Source organism: Chelonus insularis, unplaced genomic scaffold, assembly GCF_013357705.1.
Source record: "Chelonus insularis isolate UGA/USDA-ARS -01 unplaced genomic scaffold, ASM1335770v1 contig_139_pilon, whole genome shotgun sequence".
Taxonomy (NCBI): Eukaryota; Metazoa; Arthropoda; class Insecta; order Hymenoptera; family Braconidae; genus Chelonus; species Chelonus insularis.
The window spans coordinates 1,117,017-1,135,257 of record NW_023276379.1 but is presented as its reverse complement, the minus strand read 5'-3'; the positions used below and the strand labels follow the sequence as shown (position 1 = coordinate 1,135,257).

General features: G+C 30.7%; 2 protein-coding genes across 2 annotated transcripts; both read right to left on the bottom strand.

The window, feature by feature from the left end:
* Window positions 1–35: 35 nt before the first annotated feature.
* LOC118074697 (cytochrome P450 4g15-like) lies at window positions 36–2,499 on the bottom strand. The gene is made up of 9 exons (XM_035096124.1): window positions 2,217–2,499; window positions 1,916–2,126; window positions 1,546–1,842; window positions 1,175–1,467; window positions 980–1,089; window positions 830–898; window positions 589–757; window positions 328–502; window positions 36–261 (listed from the first exon to the last, which is right to left on the bottom strand). The coding sequence occupies exons 1-9, from the start codon at window positions 2,359–2,361 to the stop codon at window positions 72–74; spliced, it is 1,659 nt and encodes a 552-aa protein (XP_034952015.1). The 5' UTR covers window positions 2,362–2,499; the 3' UTR covers window positions 36–71.
* Window positions 2,500–4,051: 1,552 nt separating this feature from the next.
* LOC118074702 (uncharacterized) lies at window positions 4,052–10,192 on the bottom strand. Its single transcript, XM_035096131.1, has 3 exons — window positions 9,225–10,192; window positions 8,372–8,789; window positions 4,052–5,199 (listed from the first exon to the last, which is right to left on the bottom strand). The coding sequence occupies exons 1-2, from the start codon at window positions 9,851–9,853 to the stop codon at window positions 8,390–8,392; spliced, it is 1,029 nt and encodes a 342-aa protein (XP_034952022.1). The 5' UTR covers window positions 9,854–10,192; the 3' UTR covers window positions 4,052–5,199; window positions 8,372–8,389.
* Between the last annotated feature and the right edge of the window lie 8,049 nt (window positions 10,193–18,241).

Below are 18,241 nucleotides of genomic sequence, written 5' to 3'. Positions count from 1 at the left end.
TATATTTATATTTGTAAAAAGAAAAAGAGAAGAAATGAATGATATGATTGATTTATTTGAATTCTCTGAGTTTATGCACTAACAGTAGTTTTTTCACGAGGTTCAATCTTAATTTTAAAACCATCTGTTCTTTTTAAAATAATGTCCAGCTGAAGCTGGAAGTCTTTCTCTGTTAAATCAGAAAGAATTTTGTAATTTCGAAGTATTGTAGAAATTAAAACTTTCAACTTAAGCATTGCATATTTCCTTCCAACGCATGACCTAAAAAAAATAATTTTTATTTTAATTGGTATCAAAATGTAAATCAGTGAATAATTAATTACTTACCTTGGTCCAGCACTAAACGGAATATAAGCGTAATAGTGACGATTTTGAGTAACATCGGGTAAAAATCTGTCTGGGTCAAATACTTCGGGATTTGGGTAGTACTCTTCGAGTCGATGAATCTGGAAAGGAGGGATAAGAACCGTGGTTCCACGAGGTAATACATAATTGCCAGTCACTGAAATTAATTACATTTATAAGCCTTTTGTTTGTGAATAAATTCAAATGAAAGTATTATGGAACAATAGAGAAAATATTTTATACCAATTTGAACGTCTTCATTCAATTGTCGAGCGATCGCTGGTACTGGTGGGAACATCCTCAAAGTCTCCATGATTACACGCTCTAGATATTTCATCTCTAGTGTATCTTGGAACGTACATGGCCGATTTGATCCTTTGAAAATACTATTTATTTCTTCATATACACGATCCTAAAAAACCATTCAAGTAATTTTTAGTTGAGAAAGCTCACAATTTTCTTTGGTTTATTTTTTTTTTCTCACCTGAATGTCTTGATGGATTCCTAAGACACATAAAGCAAAGCTGGATCCAGCAGCTGTGGTATCATGTCCCTGATCAAATAATTAACAACATATAATAGAATGTTGAGTTTTAAATTTATGATTTAAAGAAATAAATAATTGGAAAGTTACTTCAAACATAATTGTATCTACTTCTTCCCTGACTTCTTCTTCTGTTAAAGTAGATCCATTGCGGTTGAGTTCGAGTAGAAGGTCAAGGAAAGCGAGACGTCTCTTTTCACCTGAAATAGATCAAATGAATGATGTCTAGATTGTTATTTTAAATTTAAATTATACATAAAATGGTATAGAGTTCAAAGTACTTACCAACATCATTCTCGTCAATCTCATCAAGATCATCTCTGGCGTACCTCATTTTACTTTCATTTATTTTTTCCATTTCTCCTTTAGTGTAAGTCGTACCCTTACGGAATTCTTCAGGATATGCAAGTTCACCTTTCTCTTCATACTCTTTCTGCTTTCTTTTAATTACACCACCAGTGAGTCCATGAATAGTATCTAAAAGTTTTTCCTGCTTGGTTGCATACTTTGAAAATTTGAATAATTGATCTGGTCGCAACAAAATATTGTATGTCCTTTGATGAACAATGTTACACAACCTGGAGATAAAAAATGGTATTTAAAATTTCTCTATGACAGTAATGTTGATCATTATGAACCCTTTTTAATTAGCATACTTCATAACAGCCATAGCATAATCAAATCCAGTCTTTTCTTTACGTTCTCCACGAACTCCCATTGCTGTATTTATTAAAATATCAACGGTCACTGCTGATAAATAATCGTGACAATCAAAATTTTTTCCAACTTCTGATTTAAGTCGTTTTACTAAATCAATACTATTTTCATAAAATAATGGCACAAAAGTCTTGAGAACATTTAAGTGGAATGTTGGAGCAATTATTTTTCGGTGAGTCCTCCATTTTTCTCCAGTGCTAATTAATAGACCTTCGCCAAGCCAAGGTTTGAAAAACCTATTTAATAAATATATAACATGTATTTATTTATTTTAAAATTCATTTATTCTCTTATCATTATTAATGTTACCTGTACTCTGGTGATTTATCAATATGAACAGAACTACTCAGAATCACTTCAACATCATTTGGGTCCATGAGAAAAACGACAAGTTTTGGACCGAGAAAAGCTCTTATTACTCTACCATGATGTATATATTTATAAAGCGTATTTAAGATATCTTTGGGATGTACGTTAAGAGCTATTAATGCATTTCCAAAGAATGGAACGGTCTTGGGACCTAACAGTATCGACAGATTGCAAATAAAAAATAATATCCAAAACTTCTAAGTATAAAGTAATAAAATAATTCCTATAGAATTAACTTTACCTGGTAATTTTTTCCCCATCTTCACCATTCGTAAATTTTCCAAGTACCAATGAATAGCCCAAAGGCTACCAATAATTAGAAATAAAGGATAAAACATCCCTGTAGAAAAATAAGATGAACTAGTCTGGACCGGTACAACATCCATTTTGATAACTTTATAACACTACAAATATTATAACAAAAATATTAAATCATCCAAACTTCGAGAAAAGTTAGTTGGAAAGAATTAATTAATCACGATATCCACTGTCATTGCCAGAAGGTTTAGTAATGCTTTAAATTAACAGGTAGGAATACTTATAACTGCGGCACATCAACAGCGACTTATTTAACATATACAACGACCTTGCCCTCAACATTACTTTAAATTGCAAATCAAACAAATAGTTCGAGTCGCGTAGCTAAATTCGTGAGACTTGACAATCACGACGTATTTAGGATAAGCAATACAATTGAATGCGCTGTTGATATTCAATCATATAATAGTAAGTATAGACAATGGTTCAGTCGAGTATGATGTTTTATTTTTTAATGAGATACTTTGACTTATATAATAAAGTTTCGTAATTAATTTATTCAAATTGTTAATTTATAATAATCAATTAGATACTTCGGTGATATTGATTTTGCCTATGACTTGCTTTATTTTTATCCATGTGTCTGATTGAGATTACATTTGATGAACATTGTGTGTCTATGATATGATGAATCATTAAAGTTCAAATGACTAGAAATTTCCGTGAAATGAAACTCATAAAATTTTCATGTTACTAAAATAATCTCAAATGATTTATTTGAAATCTTCAAGTGATAATTATGGCTAAAATAGATGCTGAGCCATCAATTTTTTTTTTTTTGAAGTTATGACGAAATAGTCTTCTACCAAATAAGATACAAACATTAATTAACAATATTACAGAAAATTTTGTAATAATATAAATGAAAGATAATTATAAGGAGGTCAGTAATGTTCAAACTGACAATCATTCATAATTCATTTGAGTACGAATTGACGCATTAACATCCGCTATTATCGTGAGGTCGAAAACTTTTGGAATTACATTCTAAATTTCCCTCAATAAAAATAAGCATAAACTTTAAATACGGAACAACAAAATATTTATAATTATTTATAAATTGTGTAAGCGATCGATAAAATGAATATTTATTGAAATCAAGTGCGTCAATATTGAATGTAATAAAACAGTAAATAAGAAATTTTTAAATGCCGAAAATAAATAAGGGTAGCTACTGTGGAAGCGGAAGACAGAAGGGGGTCGGTTTCGCGGTCAGTCCACCAAGTATTAAAATAACAGCCGGAAGTACTTGCTAAGCGGAAATGACGTGGCACGTACTGGGCTACACTTTGTACGTAAAGGAGCACACATGTTTGAAAATTGACCCTCGTAATTGCAAAAAAATAATAAATATCAGCCCTACTAGACTAAATAATTAATGTTATATTAGTTTAAACGTGACCAATTCAAAGCACCTATTTTTTGATCACCATCGCATATAATTACAATTGTATGAACTTAATTTTAAAAGTAATTTAACAGCTCATATTCTTAATAACTTAAATATTATTAAATATACATTATATATACAACATTCATTTTTCATCGAGAAAAAATAAATAACACTATTTTATAAATATTAAATGTATTTTAAATATTTGATAAAAAATTGCAAATACAAAAAATAGTCTTGACATATAGCTTAATATTTAATAAATTTTTTAAATTAACTAAGGCACTGGTATATACAAATATTTGATGTTTTGATTATATTTAAAACGAAGTATAACCATTTACAGTAGGGAATATCTTGGGAATTTTATAGTTTAAAAATACTATATTGATGTTTAATTTATTATCCTATTTATTTAAATTTTTTAAACTACTTATGAGCTCAAATATTCCCTAAAGTAAATAAGTACTCACAACGTTGCATAAAACCTAGCAATAAAGTTGATCCAAAAATATTTTATTTAAGAAGTTCAATCATGCATCTTTTGAGCAAGCATAAGTACTATTTAATATTCATGAATCATACTTATACAATAACAGTAGTTTGCAAAATTTATAAATTTAATAGCATCCAAACTTGACATTATTATTATACATTGGAATCTATTTAATTGCTTTTACTATACACAACTGTCTTTTCTTTTAATCAATACTTGATTTATTTGAATGCTATTTTTTGTATTTTATCAAAAGTATCCGAATTATCTTTAATATAATTCATATGGCCAAGCAAAAGATACTATTCACCTGATTTATCACATGGCATTCAAATAACGCATATTTTAATATTCGATTAAATAATTTATTCGTTAAAAATATTGACTTTTCATTACTCTAATTGTTGAAAATTTTCTTGGGCAAAATTAATACAATGATCATCGTTTAAAATTAATTACTCATCAATTCACAATCAACGCATATAAAAATTTAATTAAATACTTTAAATACATAAATAATCATTAGTGTTAAACTTTCCAGGAGTCAAACTTACTTTATACAATCGAGTAAATAATTCGTTTCTTAATACGACTTGTTTAAGGCACTACATTTGATGCCAACATTGATGTGTATAAAAAATAATTTTACAAATTATTATTACTATTATTATTATTACGGTTGTTTCAATAATAAACTATTTCATTATGCTTCAAAGACATTCTGTAATTACCTACAACGATAACAACTTATGCAGGTTTTAGATTAGACTTATACTGTAGTTCAATTATATTATTATATAAATATACATCATTTAGAATTCACTGTGGAATAAACATTAAAAATGTTTAATTAATTAAATTAATAATCATTAAATGATCATAAGTACTGTTTAGTTGATTCTTGTAAATTTCGTTTGATCTTCATTTGCACAAGAAATTCCGATAAAGTGATGTAATATTCAACTGATTATTAATACGATGATTTATTTAGTCTGCATCAGGAAGTCCTCAAGTCATCTGTAAAAGTAAAATATACATTATAATATATACAGTTTATCAGGTTTTTTTTAAAATATTGATTATCATTTCTACAAATTAATATAAAATATTGATGTTAAATAATGTAAATAGAACTGTTGTTGTTTTTTTTTAATCAAATAATACACATTTAAAATTCTATCAAAGACCTTTAGGCCAGCGAAAGAGAGAAAGAGAGACTTATTGTTATATTGTAACTTCTTTTTAAGTTTTATTGTCCATCGTACTATTGTCCTTGGTACATATAGTTGTTCGTAAAGATCTTAAGCTACCTACATGTTAATGTATACAGTAGCTAGACTCTATTGTAGTGATTTTTTACCTGAACTAGAAAAAAATAAATTTGAGATAGATGAACATCAGAATAATTTTTTTGCAGAACAATATACGTTACAAATGTAAGGACATTCTGGTTAAGGTCGTGGGAATTATTACTTGTATATTCTATTGAAAATTGTATGTCATGAATGATTTCTAATCATTTTCTAGTATCCACAGGTGATGTAATTAAAAATTAAAATTTCCATTTTAAACTTTTTCTTCAATAATTATTGTCCAAGTCCAATTATTCACTACCAGAAGCCACTAATGTTGATTTAAATTTTAAATTATTTTTATGATACAATAAATAAGTCGATAACAATTTGATAATTATCATATATATTATCACTATTTTAATATTGCTCTCATGAAAATACCACAATATCATTAAAATAATGAGCTGAAGAATCATTGAAATCTCAAGTATTTACTTTTATCAGAATTTTTTCATCTGCTACAGGAAGTTGATATTTTATTTTTTTTTATTATCATAAATTTTAAATTCTCGGGTTGATTTTGGCGATATTAATGGTTGAACGATAATGCAAATTTCTGTTATACAGGATAAAAATGACAGTATTAAGATTAAAAGAGACATATTTTTATTGAAACAAGTTTTTACTAATCACTTTGTTGAATATTACTTAACGTAGCTAATGCCAATATTAATAATATTTTCAAAAATAATTATCCAAATCAACACATATCTTGTGCTTGTTATTACAAAAGTGGTATTAAACACAGTCTTGTATATCTTTTAAATGAGAGGCCAAGAAACTTTGAGTTTATTTTTTTTTTCCACCAATATTATCATAAATTAATGAAGATTATATGTTGAATAAAAGTGAGTTTAAAAAAAAATGACGGGTAAATTATTTATTTTGTGTATTTATAATAATAAGAGTCACGATACCGTAAAGGCTACCGACTCCCTTGACTTGATCAAGTAAGCAATTCATGACAATTATAAAGTGAGGTCATCCATGGAGTTTACGAGATGCGTCGTCGCGGCAAATTAATTTAATAAATTCCTTTCTTAGCTTCCAAGTCGTGTTATCTTTTAGTTGATACATCTAACATTTATTACATGATACGAAAATTTAACATTTCAAGTAGTAATTGTCAATGCTGCCATATAAATAAGACTTCAGTGTGTTGATGAAAAAATATTTAATTTACTCAAGTAATAATAACAAACCAATGGTTTATCAGCAAACTTTAATTGTCGTTAACAAAATAGTATGTGGAAAAATTTTGAACCAAAATGTCAACTATGCTGGTAGATGCCCGCATGTGAGAAAGGCACGAGCTCACGTTTATCTTATCAATATACATTACCAGCATATGCATACATTAGCTCATCTACAAGTTTATACACTTTTAGAAGAAAATGTTGATATTGTGAAAAAAAAATTCAACTGCACTGAATGATAATGTATTGATAGATGTTCAAAAATGAATGCATCATTTGGTGTTTATTGAAATGAATTATTATTTAAAAATAATAAATGAATTAAGAAGAAATGACTTGGATAGAATTAAATTTTCTGAAGAAAAAAAAAAAGAATAATAATAAATACTAAGAAATATTGAGATGAAAAAGATGTGTTGCTTCATCTTCCAGACTTTTGGTCTGTCGAAAACATGACGAAAAATTGGTCCGTCTGTTAAGCGGGCCATGGAGCATATGGTAAGCACCATCTCCACTGATGGCAACTTAGTCGATCACATTGCTGCCCATATGGCACACTCATCGTTGTCGTTCTTTACTTTAAGCCATATTAAACATTCAAGAGCACATATAAGTCTACACATATATGCTTGTGGACCTTTATTTTTAAAAGTAACTCCTGCTCTATTTATAGATGATAGTTATTATAATGTGGTCTAACTGTTTACCCAAACTTTACTAGTTTGAGGAACTATAAAACTCAGTTGATCCAAGCAAGAAAAATCTAATCAAAGAGATATTTTTTTTTTGTTTTTAGAGTGATTGGCAAACATTGTGGGCTTTTGCAGAAATTTTTTTAGAATAAATTTTTCTATATTACTCGGCCAGTCTCACGGGGGCAGTTGTTCGGCTGAACGGAAGAGGAATAATAGAAAGAAGAAGAAAGAAGCAAAACCACATGATTTTGAGGGTCGAGTATACAGTCGAGACGAAGAGACATCTCGACGCAAATTTCCGGGCACATGGCGAGTAGGAGTCTTCCGTTCGTCTCGCGACCACTGCTATTTGTTCATTAATTCACGAAAAAAAATTTTTTTCAGCTTGAAATTCGCATTTCAATCGACTCACCAACCCTATACAATGAATAAAATGATTTTGAAGGTATTGAATGCTCATAATATTCAAGCAATTGTTCGACTCAATTTCTTTAAAAAAAAAAAGATCCATCTTGAATTCATTCAACATTTACCTGAAAAATAAAATGTTTTTTTTCAGATTGTTGGTGACTATAAACCAACGTTGATCATCTACATAAGTGGTTTGTCAGTAGCTTTAAAGTTTATTTTGGATAAACGCTTAAACCATGTATGCATAAAAAAACATTTCAAGAACAAGTATTTCCACTTGGCAGGCTTCCTTTGCGCCTACTGAACCATATGATCATGTGTGCGCAAGTATTTAATCCTAACCCACTGTCTCTTGTGTATGCTTGATTTGTTAATCATTGAATAACCAGGTAGATCGATAATCTATCAATTTAAAAATTTAGCTGCTTCATCAGTTTACTCATTCTCTCTTTCTTTTTTTTTTTGAATTATTTTCAGGTCTGTATATATAACACAACAAGTTAAAAAAGGAAATATATCAAATGGGACTTACCGGTTTGCTGGGTTACGATCAGACATGTGTGAGCCGTTGAGCATGTGGCTGAGTGTGATGCACCAGAGGTTCCGGTTCCCACCAACTGACCACGTCCATGAACTCTCCGGACTCAGTGATCTCCTGTTTATAATATAACGCGCCCGAAAATGCCTCAGGACTTGCAGTGTAAATTGTACCACCTTCTTCGCTATCTCCGGCACCACTGTAGGGTGATAATATTTGTGGTTCAAGATTTTCTTCATTTTGATTATAGTATTCAGTTTGTGGTGATGCCAAAGACGTTGGTGACAGACGAGAAAATGTATCCAATCCTGTGCTTGATAACCCTCTAGGTTCTAGGTTCTCTTCATCACCAGTTGTTTGTTTATAAAAACTTCTAGGGGATGTTGATGTGGTTAAAATATTTGGTGATAACCTGAAATAAATAGAAAGCAAGCTAGAATTGATTTTTATCATCAAAAAAGTTGGTCAGTTCTTTAGGATTCATTTATGTTGATATTGAAAAATAATGAGAGTTCTGGTTTTTTGATATTGTATTATTAATAAATTTGAGAATCGAAAGAACGAAACTAGAATAATATCTAACAAAAGAAAAAGAAAGAAATTAATGTGTGGAGAAAATATGATTATACCAAGGTTTGCTAGGGGCTTTGCATTCGCAGTGATCCCTCCCCAGAACCAGCTATTCTTTTCATTGCATTCGCATGCGAATTTCAAGCCGACCGGCAGATTTAAACCAGCCGGTGAATTAATTTGGAACCGAGTGAAAAAAAGGTAAGAAAAAAAAGAACAAAAGACTACTATTGGTGGAATAATTTCTTCAGGAAAATATTATTTTAGAAATCCTTACCGAGTCGACAATTTTTTACGTTTCGACTCGTCATCTCCTTCCTCATGTAACATGTCTCTAGATTCCTCTTCAGCATTTACATCATCCTCAAGAACAAGTCTCTCACCAACACCACTGTGTCCTGATGGTGAAACAATACTACTACTTGGTGATGGCACATTATGAGCAATAGAATTAGAATCATACTCAACACCATCAGCTTCTGCTAATAGTCTTTGTAATCCTCTGATATACTCCACTGCCATCCTAAGCGTTTCCACTTTAGATAATTTTTTACCACGATCACCATAACCAGCAGCAATATGACTTGGAATATGTTGTCGTAAGGTAGCAAAGCCATTATTAACTTGTTTCACCCTGTTACGTTCTCTAGCATTACGTTTAGCAACAGCAACAGGGGGTGGTTGACCATTTTTCCCATGTTTTTTTAATCTAGATGGATCATATGGTGGAAGAGCAGCATTAGCATTATGAGTGTTGTTTAGACCTTTCTGGACAGTTGTTATGTGTGATTGATTTCCTAAAATATTGCTTTCATTATCTTGTAATGTCCGTAACAGCATCAACTGTTCTTGCTCCCCATTTATTTGAACACGGTTGCAGTAAACAGTCACACCCATCGTGGTCATTGTGATTGCTTTTTTATATTATAAAGTTAGTTACAAGTGTAAGTATTACGTACTTAAAGTCGTTGCTCATCGGCTCTAATAACTTTCGAGGACAAATCTAATTGATATGTCGGGGGCTTATAAATAAAATACTCTCTCAACAGTAGTTTGTCGTTTAACAAGCAGTGAAAAAGTCAAAGCAAGATAAAAAAAACCGTTATGAATTTATAGTGCTGATAAATTGGATAAAACCCAAGTATCAGAAATTAGTTTTTATCAGAAAAGTATTAATAAATTCATCTCTATAATTCTTCTGATAAATATGATTATTGATATTGTTGATAATGATGTTGTTGATTTTGAATTATAATACTGGAATCAAGAATTGAATCATTCCATAAAACTTGCTTTGATAAATTTTCACTTTTCTAGGTTTTTTGTTAAATCCAAATGATGACCGCCAATTGTGCTTGGACACTTGAGTTCTTATTGGCGCCGTTGATGCCTTTAGCAATATAATTAGAAAAAGCATGAGATCACCATTTATTTAAACGGTCGTCGACTTCGTTGATGTTACTAATAAATTACTAATAAATTTCACCACTTATTGAAACGCACTATTTATATATTTCCAATATACATCAACAGAACTGGTTATAACTATCATCAATTAATCAATCGAAACAAAATTCGACTTCACCAACACTTAACTTGAATTTCAAAGCATGTAAATATATTTGCGATTTCTGGCAAAAAATTGAAACTTGTCGCGTGCTACGCCCCGCATGGCGTCTACATTCAGAATGAGCGGGTATATACGATAGAGAGATGGTTTCGGTATCGTCATGGTGAACATATACCATACCAGAGAAGCACTTAAGGGAGGACGTGAGTAGTGGGGGATTTCGAGCACGCGCCGCGTCGCACACCAGCCCCCTTCATGTGCGAGTATGCGTGGCTTTCTCCCTTGCCGGCCTCCGGAAACTTCTTAGGGTGGTAGAGTGTTGATGGTAGTAGTGGAGCTTGCTGATGCTTGATGATGATGCCGTCCACGCGAGCCATATGGCAATGCTATGTGTGGGGATCTGACGTACTTTATATACTATTATAATACACTCTTATAATATAAATACCATATATTTCTAGCATGTATATACACCATTTTATAAGCTGTATTGATGAGAATATCTATCTACTAAAGTCTACTTTATATCTTCATTTTTTAGAGAATTCAAATCATCATTACACTTGAGGAATATTTTTTTATGATTTATTTTTTGCTGTAAAATTAATAGTTTTAACTGCAGTAGATTGAAAGTAGGAATTTATAATCAAAACAAATACATGGGAACAAAAGACACAAACAAAAATAAAATGTTAGAGTTTATATAGAAGAGATCTTTTTGGCATTATGATCAGCATGGTTCTGAAAAGCGTTGATTTAAGATTAGCCTGGAGGAGGAGATCCGCTGTTAGGATAATAGTCTGAATAAATGTGCGTTTTTGCATTTGCATTTTCGGTACATAGATTCGTAAATCTTGCTTTTAATTTTGTTCTTTTTTTCCAACTTCCCAATTGAAGATTTTAAATTACAATTTTGACATGAACACACATGTACACTATTAAGTTTATATATCCCAATAAAAATTTTATCATGAAAGAAAGACATTTCCAGATGTTCCAATATTATCTTTCATTCAATAAAAATCTCAACTGATTTTGCCAACCAATCACACTCTATTCTTACCAATAAAAAAAAAAATATATGAAATATGGAATCTAAATGAAAATCTAAGAGATATTATATCCGGAGTCGTATCCGCACTTTCTATTATTTTATCCTTTTTTAAAAAATCCTCAACGATGGGCGGGATGGGAGAAAAACTTATTTTAACACGGAAGTTTCGTGTTACGGGGCGGAGATAACGAGTGTTCGGATCGTGAATTCTCAAGTTCCGGTGGTTTTTGCCAATAAATGATCACATAATATTAATACTATACGACGAAAATTTCATAGTAATTTTTACTAGTCAATTTACAGTAAAAAATTACTATAAAATTTGATTCATGTAGATTTATTGCTCACAAATTGAAAAATGTTTAACATAACGACTTTCTTTGATAAACCGAATGTAAATTTTAAAAATAACAATAACAAAAAAATTGAATTAATTGGAGGCTTATGCTCTCAAATAATATAATTTTGAATTTAAAAAATCCTTAGCTTATTTTTTATACATAATAAACGAGTTTTATGTTATGCTGATCGAAAGAGAATAAAGCACACTTACTAGCCTTACTGGTTAAACGACAATTTATTCACTAGCACCCTGATAATGCGGTCTCTTGCCCTTTCTCTTATTTTCTCTTCTTTTTTTTTAATTAGATCAGACTGTACACCACAATAGAAAAAGATGGGGTAGTTCGCATAAATCAAAATTTTACCCCAACGATTAACATTAAAAAGAAAAACCGGAGTAAAGAGTAGGGAACGGTGGATGAGTGAGTCTAAAGTATTTGAAGGTTTTTGATCGTCTATATAACGTCCTAGTTTTTATTTGAACCAAATCTAGACCATGCCACTGGTATAAATATATATATATAGATATTTGGTGGAGACTGAACAGAATTTTAATTGAGGGATGGATCTTATTATCATATACAGGACAAAAATTAAAATGAGAAGAGGAACATGTGGATGATAATTATTATAATGGATGGACAGATGAGAAAAAAATTTCAAATGAATTATCAACAAAGTGTGGAAGAGTTAATTCATTAGAATAACTGTTTAATAATTAAATATAGTACAATTAATTGATAATTTTTCAGTAATTGAGTAATGATTAATTGTTGTAACATTTATTTGTTAATCACTAAAATAAATTACTGCAATAATATTGTATTTTAATTTGTTGCAGGTCAATTATTAAATACAGTATTATTTTGATGTTCATAAGGTCGTTTCCTACGTCGATTGTATTTTATTAATAAAATAAATAACCTTTCTGAAATATGAAAGGAGCAGATCAGAATAAAATGTGTCAAGAGATGAAATAGAAGTGCATAATAATAATAGAAGCATCAATCGATTGGATTGTAGGCATATTTGTACTGATAGTCCAAGTATGTAAAGGGTGTCAGGTCACTCGTGAAAAACGGGACCGAGGGGGAAAATGTGTGTGTGGATAAAAGGAGAGAGAGGCGAAGAAAAAGAGAGGGTGTACCGGTGCGGGTCCTTTGTCAGGGCGCGTGCCCGTGCACGTGTGCACGACCAATGTCTACGTACTTCTGTTACACCATCCTGTCGCTTTCTCCTTCACCTCGGCCACTACCGTATCCAACATATATGACCTGCTCATTTTGTCTCACTCGATCATAGGACACATCTATAGATGTATATATGTAGGTACTCTCTATTCAATTTTGAAAAAGGTCATTCTACTCCCCTTATTTTTACTGAAACACCCTCTCATTCACTATCATTGTGTTTGTGAGCTTGTGATTTCAGTCAAATTCGTTATATGGCCCTTGGAGAATCGCTCGCCTATACAATGTACTAAATTATTATACCTGATTGCAACTTGGTTATAATTCACTCTATTGCGCAAAAACATTTTCAAAGTCGGTGGGTAAGAAAATAAAGTGGGAATTTCTTTCGTTGGATACACATGTGGTTGAGGGGCTGAAATATTTTTTATTTTCATCGTAAAATCAAGAGTTTGATTTCGTTATATTAATCAATATATTCTTATTAATAATAATAATTATTATTATTATTATATTTATTATTATAGAGAAATAAAATTTTAATAATTCATTAAAATTAAACTAAATAAAATAAAAATCCAAAAGTATTTTCTCTTCGATTAAAACGTTCGCATGAATTGATTTATATTCATATTTTAACCAAACAATTGTTTAAAATTTATTTTTAATTGTTATTATAATAGAAAAATTTGATTTAAGTGTAGAATTAAATTTTAATAAAAAAAAAGATTTCTAAAAACTGTTGAGGTATAAACTACCAGTTAGAGATATAGCAAAAAATTTTTTCCCTTACGCAAACAATAATTTTAATCTCTCCGATATGATAAATTTGATAATAAAAGAATTTCCAAACGGTAAGGAATATAGTTAGTATATGAATGTTTGCTGAGAACATGGAGTCGCGTGGCCAAAGCGTGACCAAATATCGTCCTTGTCCAACTCGTTGTTGATTGCATTATGCGAGACGAAGATATATGAGTAGAAGTGAGAGAGTAGGGCTCTCATATGAGATGGTGTTTGTGAGCACGCGTCAATGTAAAAGAGAAGAGAAAGATTGGAGGGAAATGGGAGAGAGAAAAGGAAAGTAAATAAGCAAGAAAAGCCGAAGAATGAAGCGTGCTTCGAGCATCTGATTCAGAAGCCAGCTGCCTCTTTTAGACACTCTCTGATGTTTAGGTTGAAACCACTACTTCTCCACGTAAGAAGGACAATACGATAATTGTCAATTCTTTACTAGACACTCTTTCAACGTCAAATAGTTTAAAAGGACACTGTCTCATACACTATTTACCATTACTTCTTTTTATTTCATTATCTTTTGCAATGTTCATCTTTAGATAAACGATCCAATGCATTAGAGTAACAAATGTTGAACAGTTTATTTAAAAAAAAAATTACAAAAGTTTAAAAATAATTAAATTTTTTTTCTTCAAAGTGAAAGGTGTAATCAACATCAGTGTTTTCATTTTAATTGTAATTTTACAAGCCAATATAATAAACTTAGTTCCTAGTATTGCTCAAGCGATTTCTGTACATGTAAGTGTGCGTCAGTGTCCCTCGTGGGGGATAACGTATGCGGGCAGATGGTTTTTAACCTCCCCCTTTCTCTCTTTCCTCTTAGAGCCCTTGGTATACCCTTAATCCCCTCATATGGTACCATTACCCCACTCTGTACTTTCGACTCGCTCCCAAAAAGCCCCGGGCACCCTCCGATATATTTCCTCTTTATTTATATACCTTTTTCTCTCTTTTTCTTATGTACTCACTGTGGAACAGCGTTCAGTATACTCGTTGGATACTACTATATCACTTTCCGTTATTCATTCTTGTACACATTTCTTGCCACCCTCGACCACTTGTTGTTTCTCTTTTTAATTTTTCACTATAGACAACTGGTGAATCAATGCAAATATTTACCAGTCTGTTATTCAAAGATGGATTTTTATAAATGGAAATTTATGTCAAAAGTTTTATGACGGTTTTTAATAGGAAATTTATCGGACAGGTATCATTTTGTTATGATACAAAATTAGAATTTATTTTTGATCGACATGCAAATAAGATGATAAAATAAATATTATTGTTACAATAAATTTTATAAGATTTTTTAATTTAGTAATATTTATTATGATTGCTTAAATTTTTTTTCAAATAAAATATTCAAGTTCACGAGCGTAAATGTGGTAAATAATTGAAATATAAAATTGTTATTGTTATTTTAAAAAAATTTACATTTAGTAAAAATTGCTATAAAATTTTCTCCGTGTACTTGTTGCTGCAGGTTTGAATTCAATAAATCCTCGAAATAGAAAATAGAAAAAAAATTTTAATATATTTTATATAATAAAATTCAGGTTCTTCTGGTATACTTGTAACGAATAGTAACCTTACGCAAAGCTTGTCAAGTATGGCGTTGGGATATTTATTAAGGGGTGGATCGGGAGAGGTAGCTTGGGCATGCGACGATATTCTTTTGTACCCCTGAACTATGACCCTGTGCTACACGCACCAGTGCACTCTTTTCAACTATCGCTGTCTCATTTTTTACCTTCGGTATGTCTATTCTCGAAATCCAACAAGTTCTCTTATTCTCTCTCTCTCCCTTCTTTTTTATTTTGCTCCTTTTCTTTCTATCACCACTACAGGCTAGTACACGCTTTTAAAATAAGTGAGGGATATATCCAGTATCCAACCCCTCTCACGCTCATGCAACTAAACGTGTGACAAAGAGAAAAAAAAAATACCCCAACGCGCATGTGCGCACATTCTCACCCCGGTGACGCTCAATCTTGAAAAATCATGGGAATTATTCTGTTGCACAAAATATATATATACTTAATGCTTATACCTATATATACACTTTGTTATCTAAAATCCCCCTACAAACAAAATTTTCCCTTTCGCTTCTTTATGCTTTAATAGAAAAAGAATAAAAAATTGTCGCAGATGTATTGGACTTAGTAGTTTGTATTAAACAAGATTTATCAACGTTATGGAATTTATGTCTATTTATTTAATAATAATAAATATAATTCTATTGTCATTCTATGCAATTACGTTGTTAAAAAAAAAATTTTATTAGGAGAAAAAAAAATGAAATAAAATGGTGAGGAATAATTGGAGCTATGGTAGATTAAAATTCGTAGAGTCACACTCTCGAGATCTAGTCTATACGTGCTCCATTCTTATATATTCTCGCATACCCCCAATCACATACGTTTAGTGATTTAACATATGCCATCTGAATGCTTAAAAAACCCAGGGGCCTCACAGTCAGGTTTTTCAAATCGAGACGTGTTCTCAATGTTTCACTCTATATACCTTTATATACATCTCTTATGTATGTATAAGAATGCAAATTAGGATTAGGCTTTTGAGTAATATGTGCGTGCTTATGCATTTGACATGTCACACGAGACCAATAAATTATTATTATTTTAATGATTATAATTGTAGTAGACGAACGAGTAATTGAGTATTGATTGAATTTCTATTGTTGTCGACATCGACTTTTGGACTTGTTATTCAAAATGATTTTTTACTTCCAAGTATAGGCAATTCTTGTAATATCAGTCATTATATATAATGGAATTGGGAAAATAGAAATTAACTTTTTTACGCGTTTCTATATTTTGGAGTATTCAATGCCATTCGTGATTTATTTAGATGATGTTTGTCTGCATATGCACTCCATAATCAATATTTATCGCAATGTTATTATTTTTAACAATTTCTCATAGCATATAATAAAATAAAAAAAAAAAATTACATTGAAAAAAAAAATCAAGAAAAACATTTTTTGAAAGAATATCCCTTTACTTTTTGGAGTATCCCATATTGCCCCAGTCTTTTTTATGAATTAAAATTATGTAAATTCATATTATAGTCATTTTTTTGTACTTCAAGATATGTTAAATAAAATTCTATAATTAAATTTATAATAATTAAATATTAAATATTAATTATTTTTAAAATGATAGTTCATAAAAAAAATGCTGCATTCATGAAAATGTCAAGCAATGCATATTAATTACCCCATGATATTATTTTATTTGTAATTGAATTGATATTTTTAATGAAATACCTAGATGTTGATGATGATGAATAAATATAGTTTCTAAAAATTGTGCAGGCCAAGGAATGAAATTGGATGGATGATAAACAGACAATTTGTCGATTGGTAAAATGAAAGGATTAATATCTCAATTATTTGATTTTCAAACTTTCAAGGAGTCACGATTAGACGAAACTCCAATAATAGGATCCTCTCAATTTCATCATTATGTTAACATACATAGTTAAATAGACAATAAAACAGCTAGAAAAGAAGAGTCACGCAAACGTCGTTAAAGATTAGACGTCCCTATATAGCTTATATATTCATTTTCTCAATAATCTTCCCCTTTTTTTCCATTATTATTCACCATCTTCCTTGATGATTAAAGTTTTGTCCTAAAGCTCTTTTCTAACCACAAATAAAATATCTTATTGTTAAAAATAAAATGAAGCACTCAAAAATGTGTAGATAAAAGAGGAGAGATTTAAAATGTAATAGGTTGAAAAAACATTTACTAGATAAGCTCAAGATGTCGTGATGAAAAGGAGATAGATCACTAAAAAATATATATCAGCATGACACAATCGATTTACAACAATACATACTTATACATTATGTTTTCTTCTTTTATTCCTTATTCTTGTCTTCTTTTTTTTTTCTTCCTTATTCACTTTTTCAGGTGAGCTTCTGATCTAAAAATAAATCTCCATATCTTGCGCGACCTATAGTTGGCGTTTTCCCTTGAAAGGAATAACTGAATGGACTCAAAGAAAACCCGATGATTTCACTCAGAATGAAAGGAGCAATGGACTATAAGAATAAAAATTAAAGGGAGGAGGATATGAGAGAAAAGAAAAAGATACGGACAAATCTCAAATGGAGTCCCAAAGTCCAACTTTGATGGCACGGGCGACCGTTTCAAATCTGCGTCTCCTCACTGTGACATCAGGAATAATGCCAGGAATCCCAGTGGTTTCCCTCCCTATTCCACGCTTACAATTGTCAATATACGTAGGACACTATTGATGTGAGCTGTAACTTGATGATCAACGCTTTCAAAGAACCCGCATGTTATTCTTTA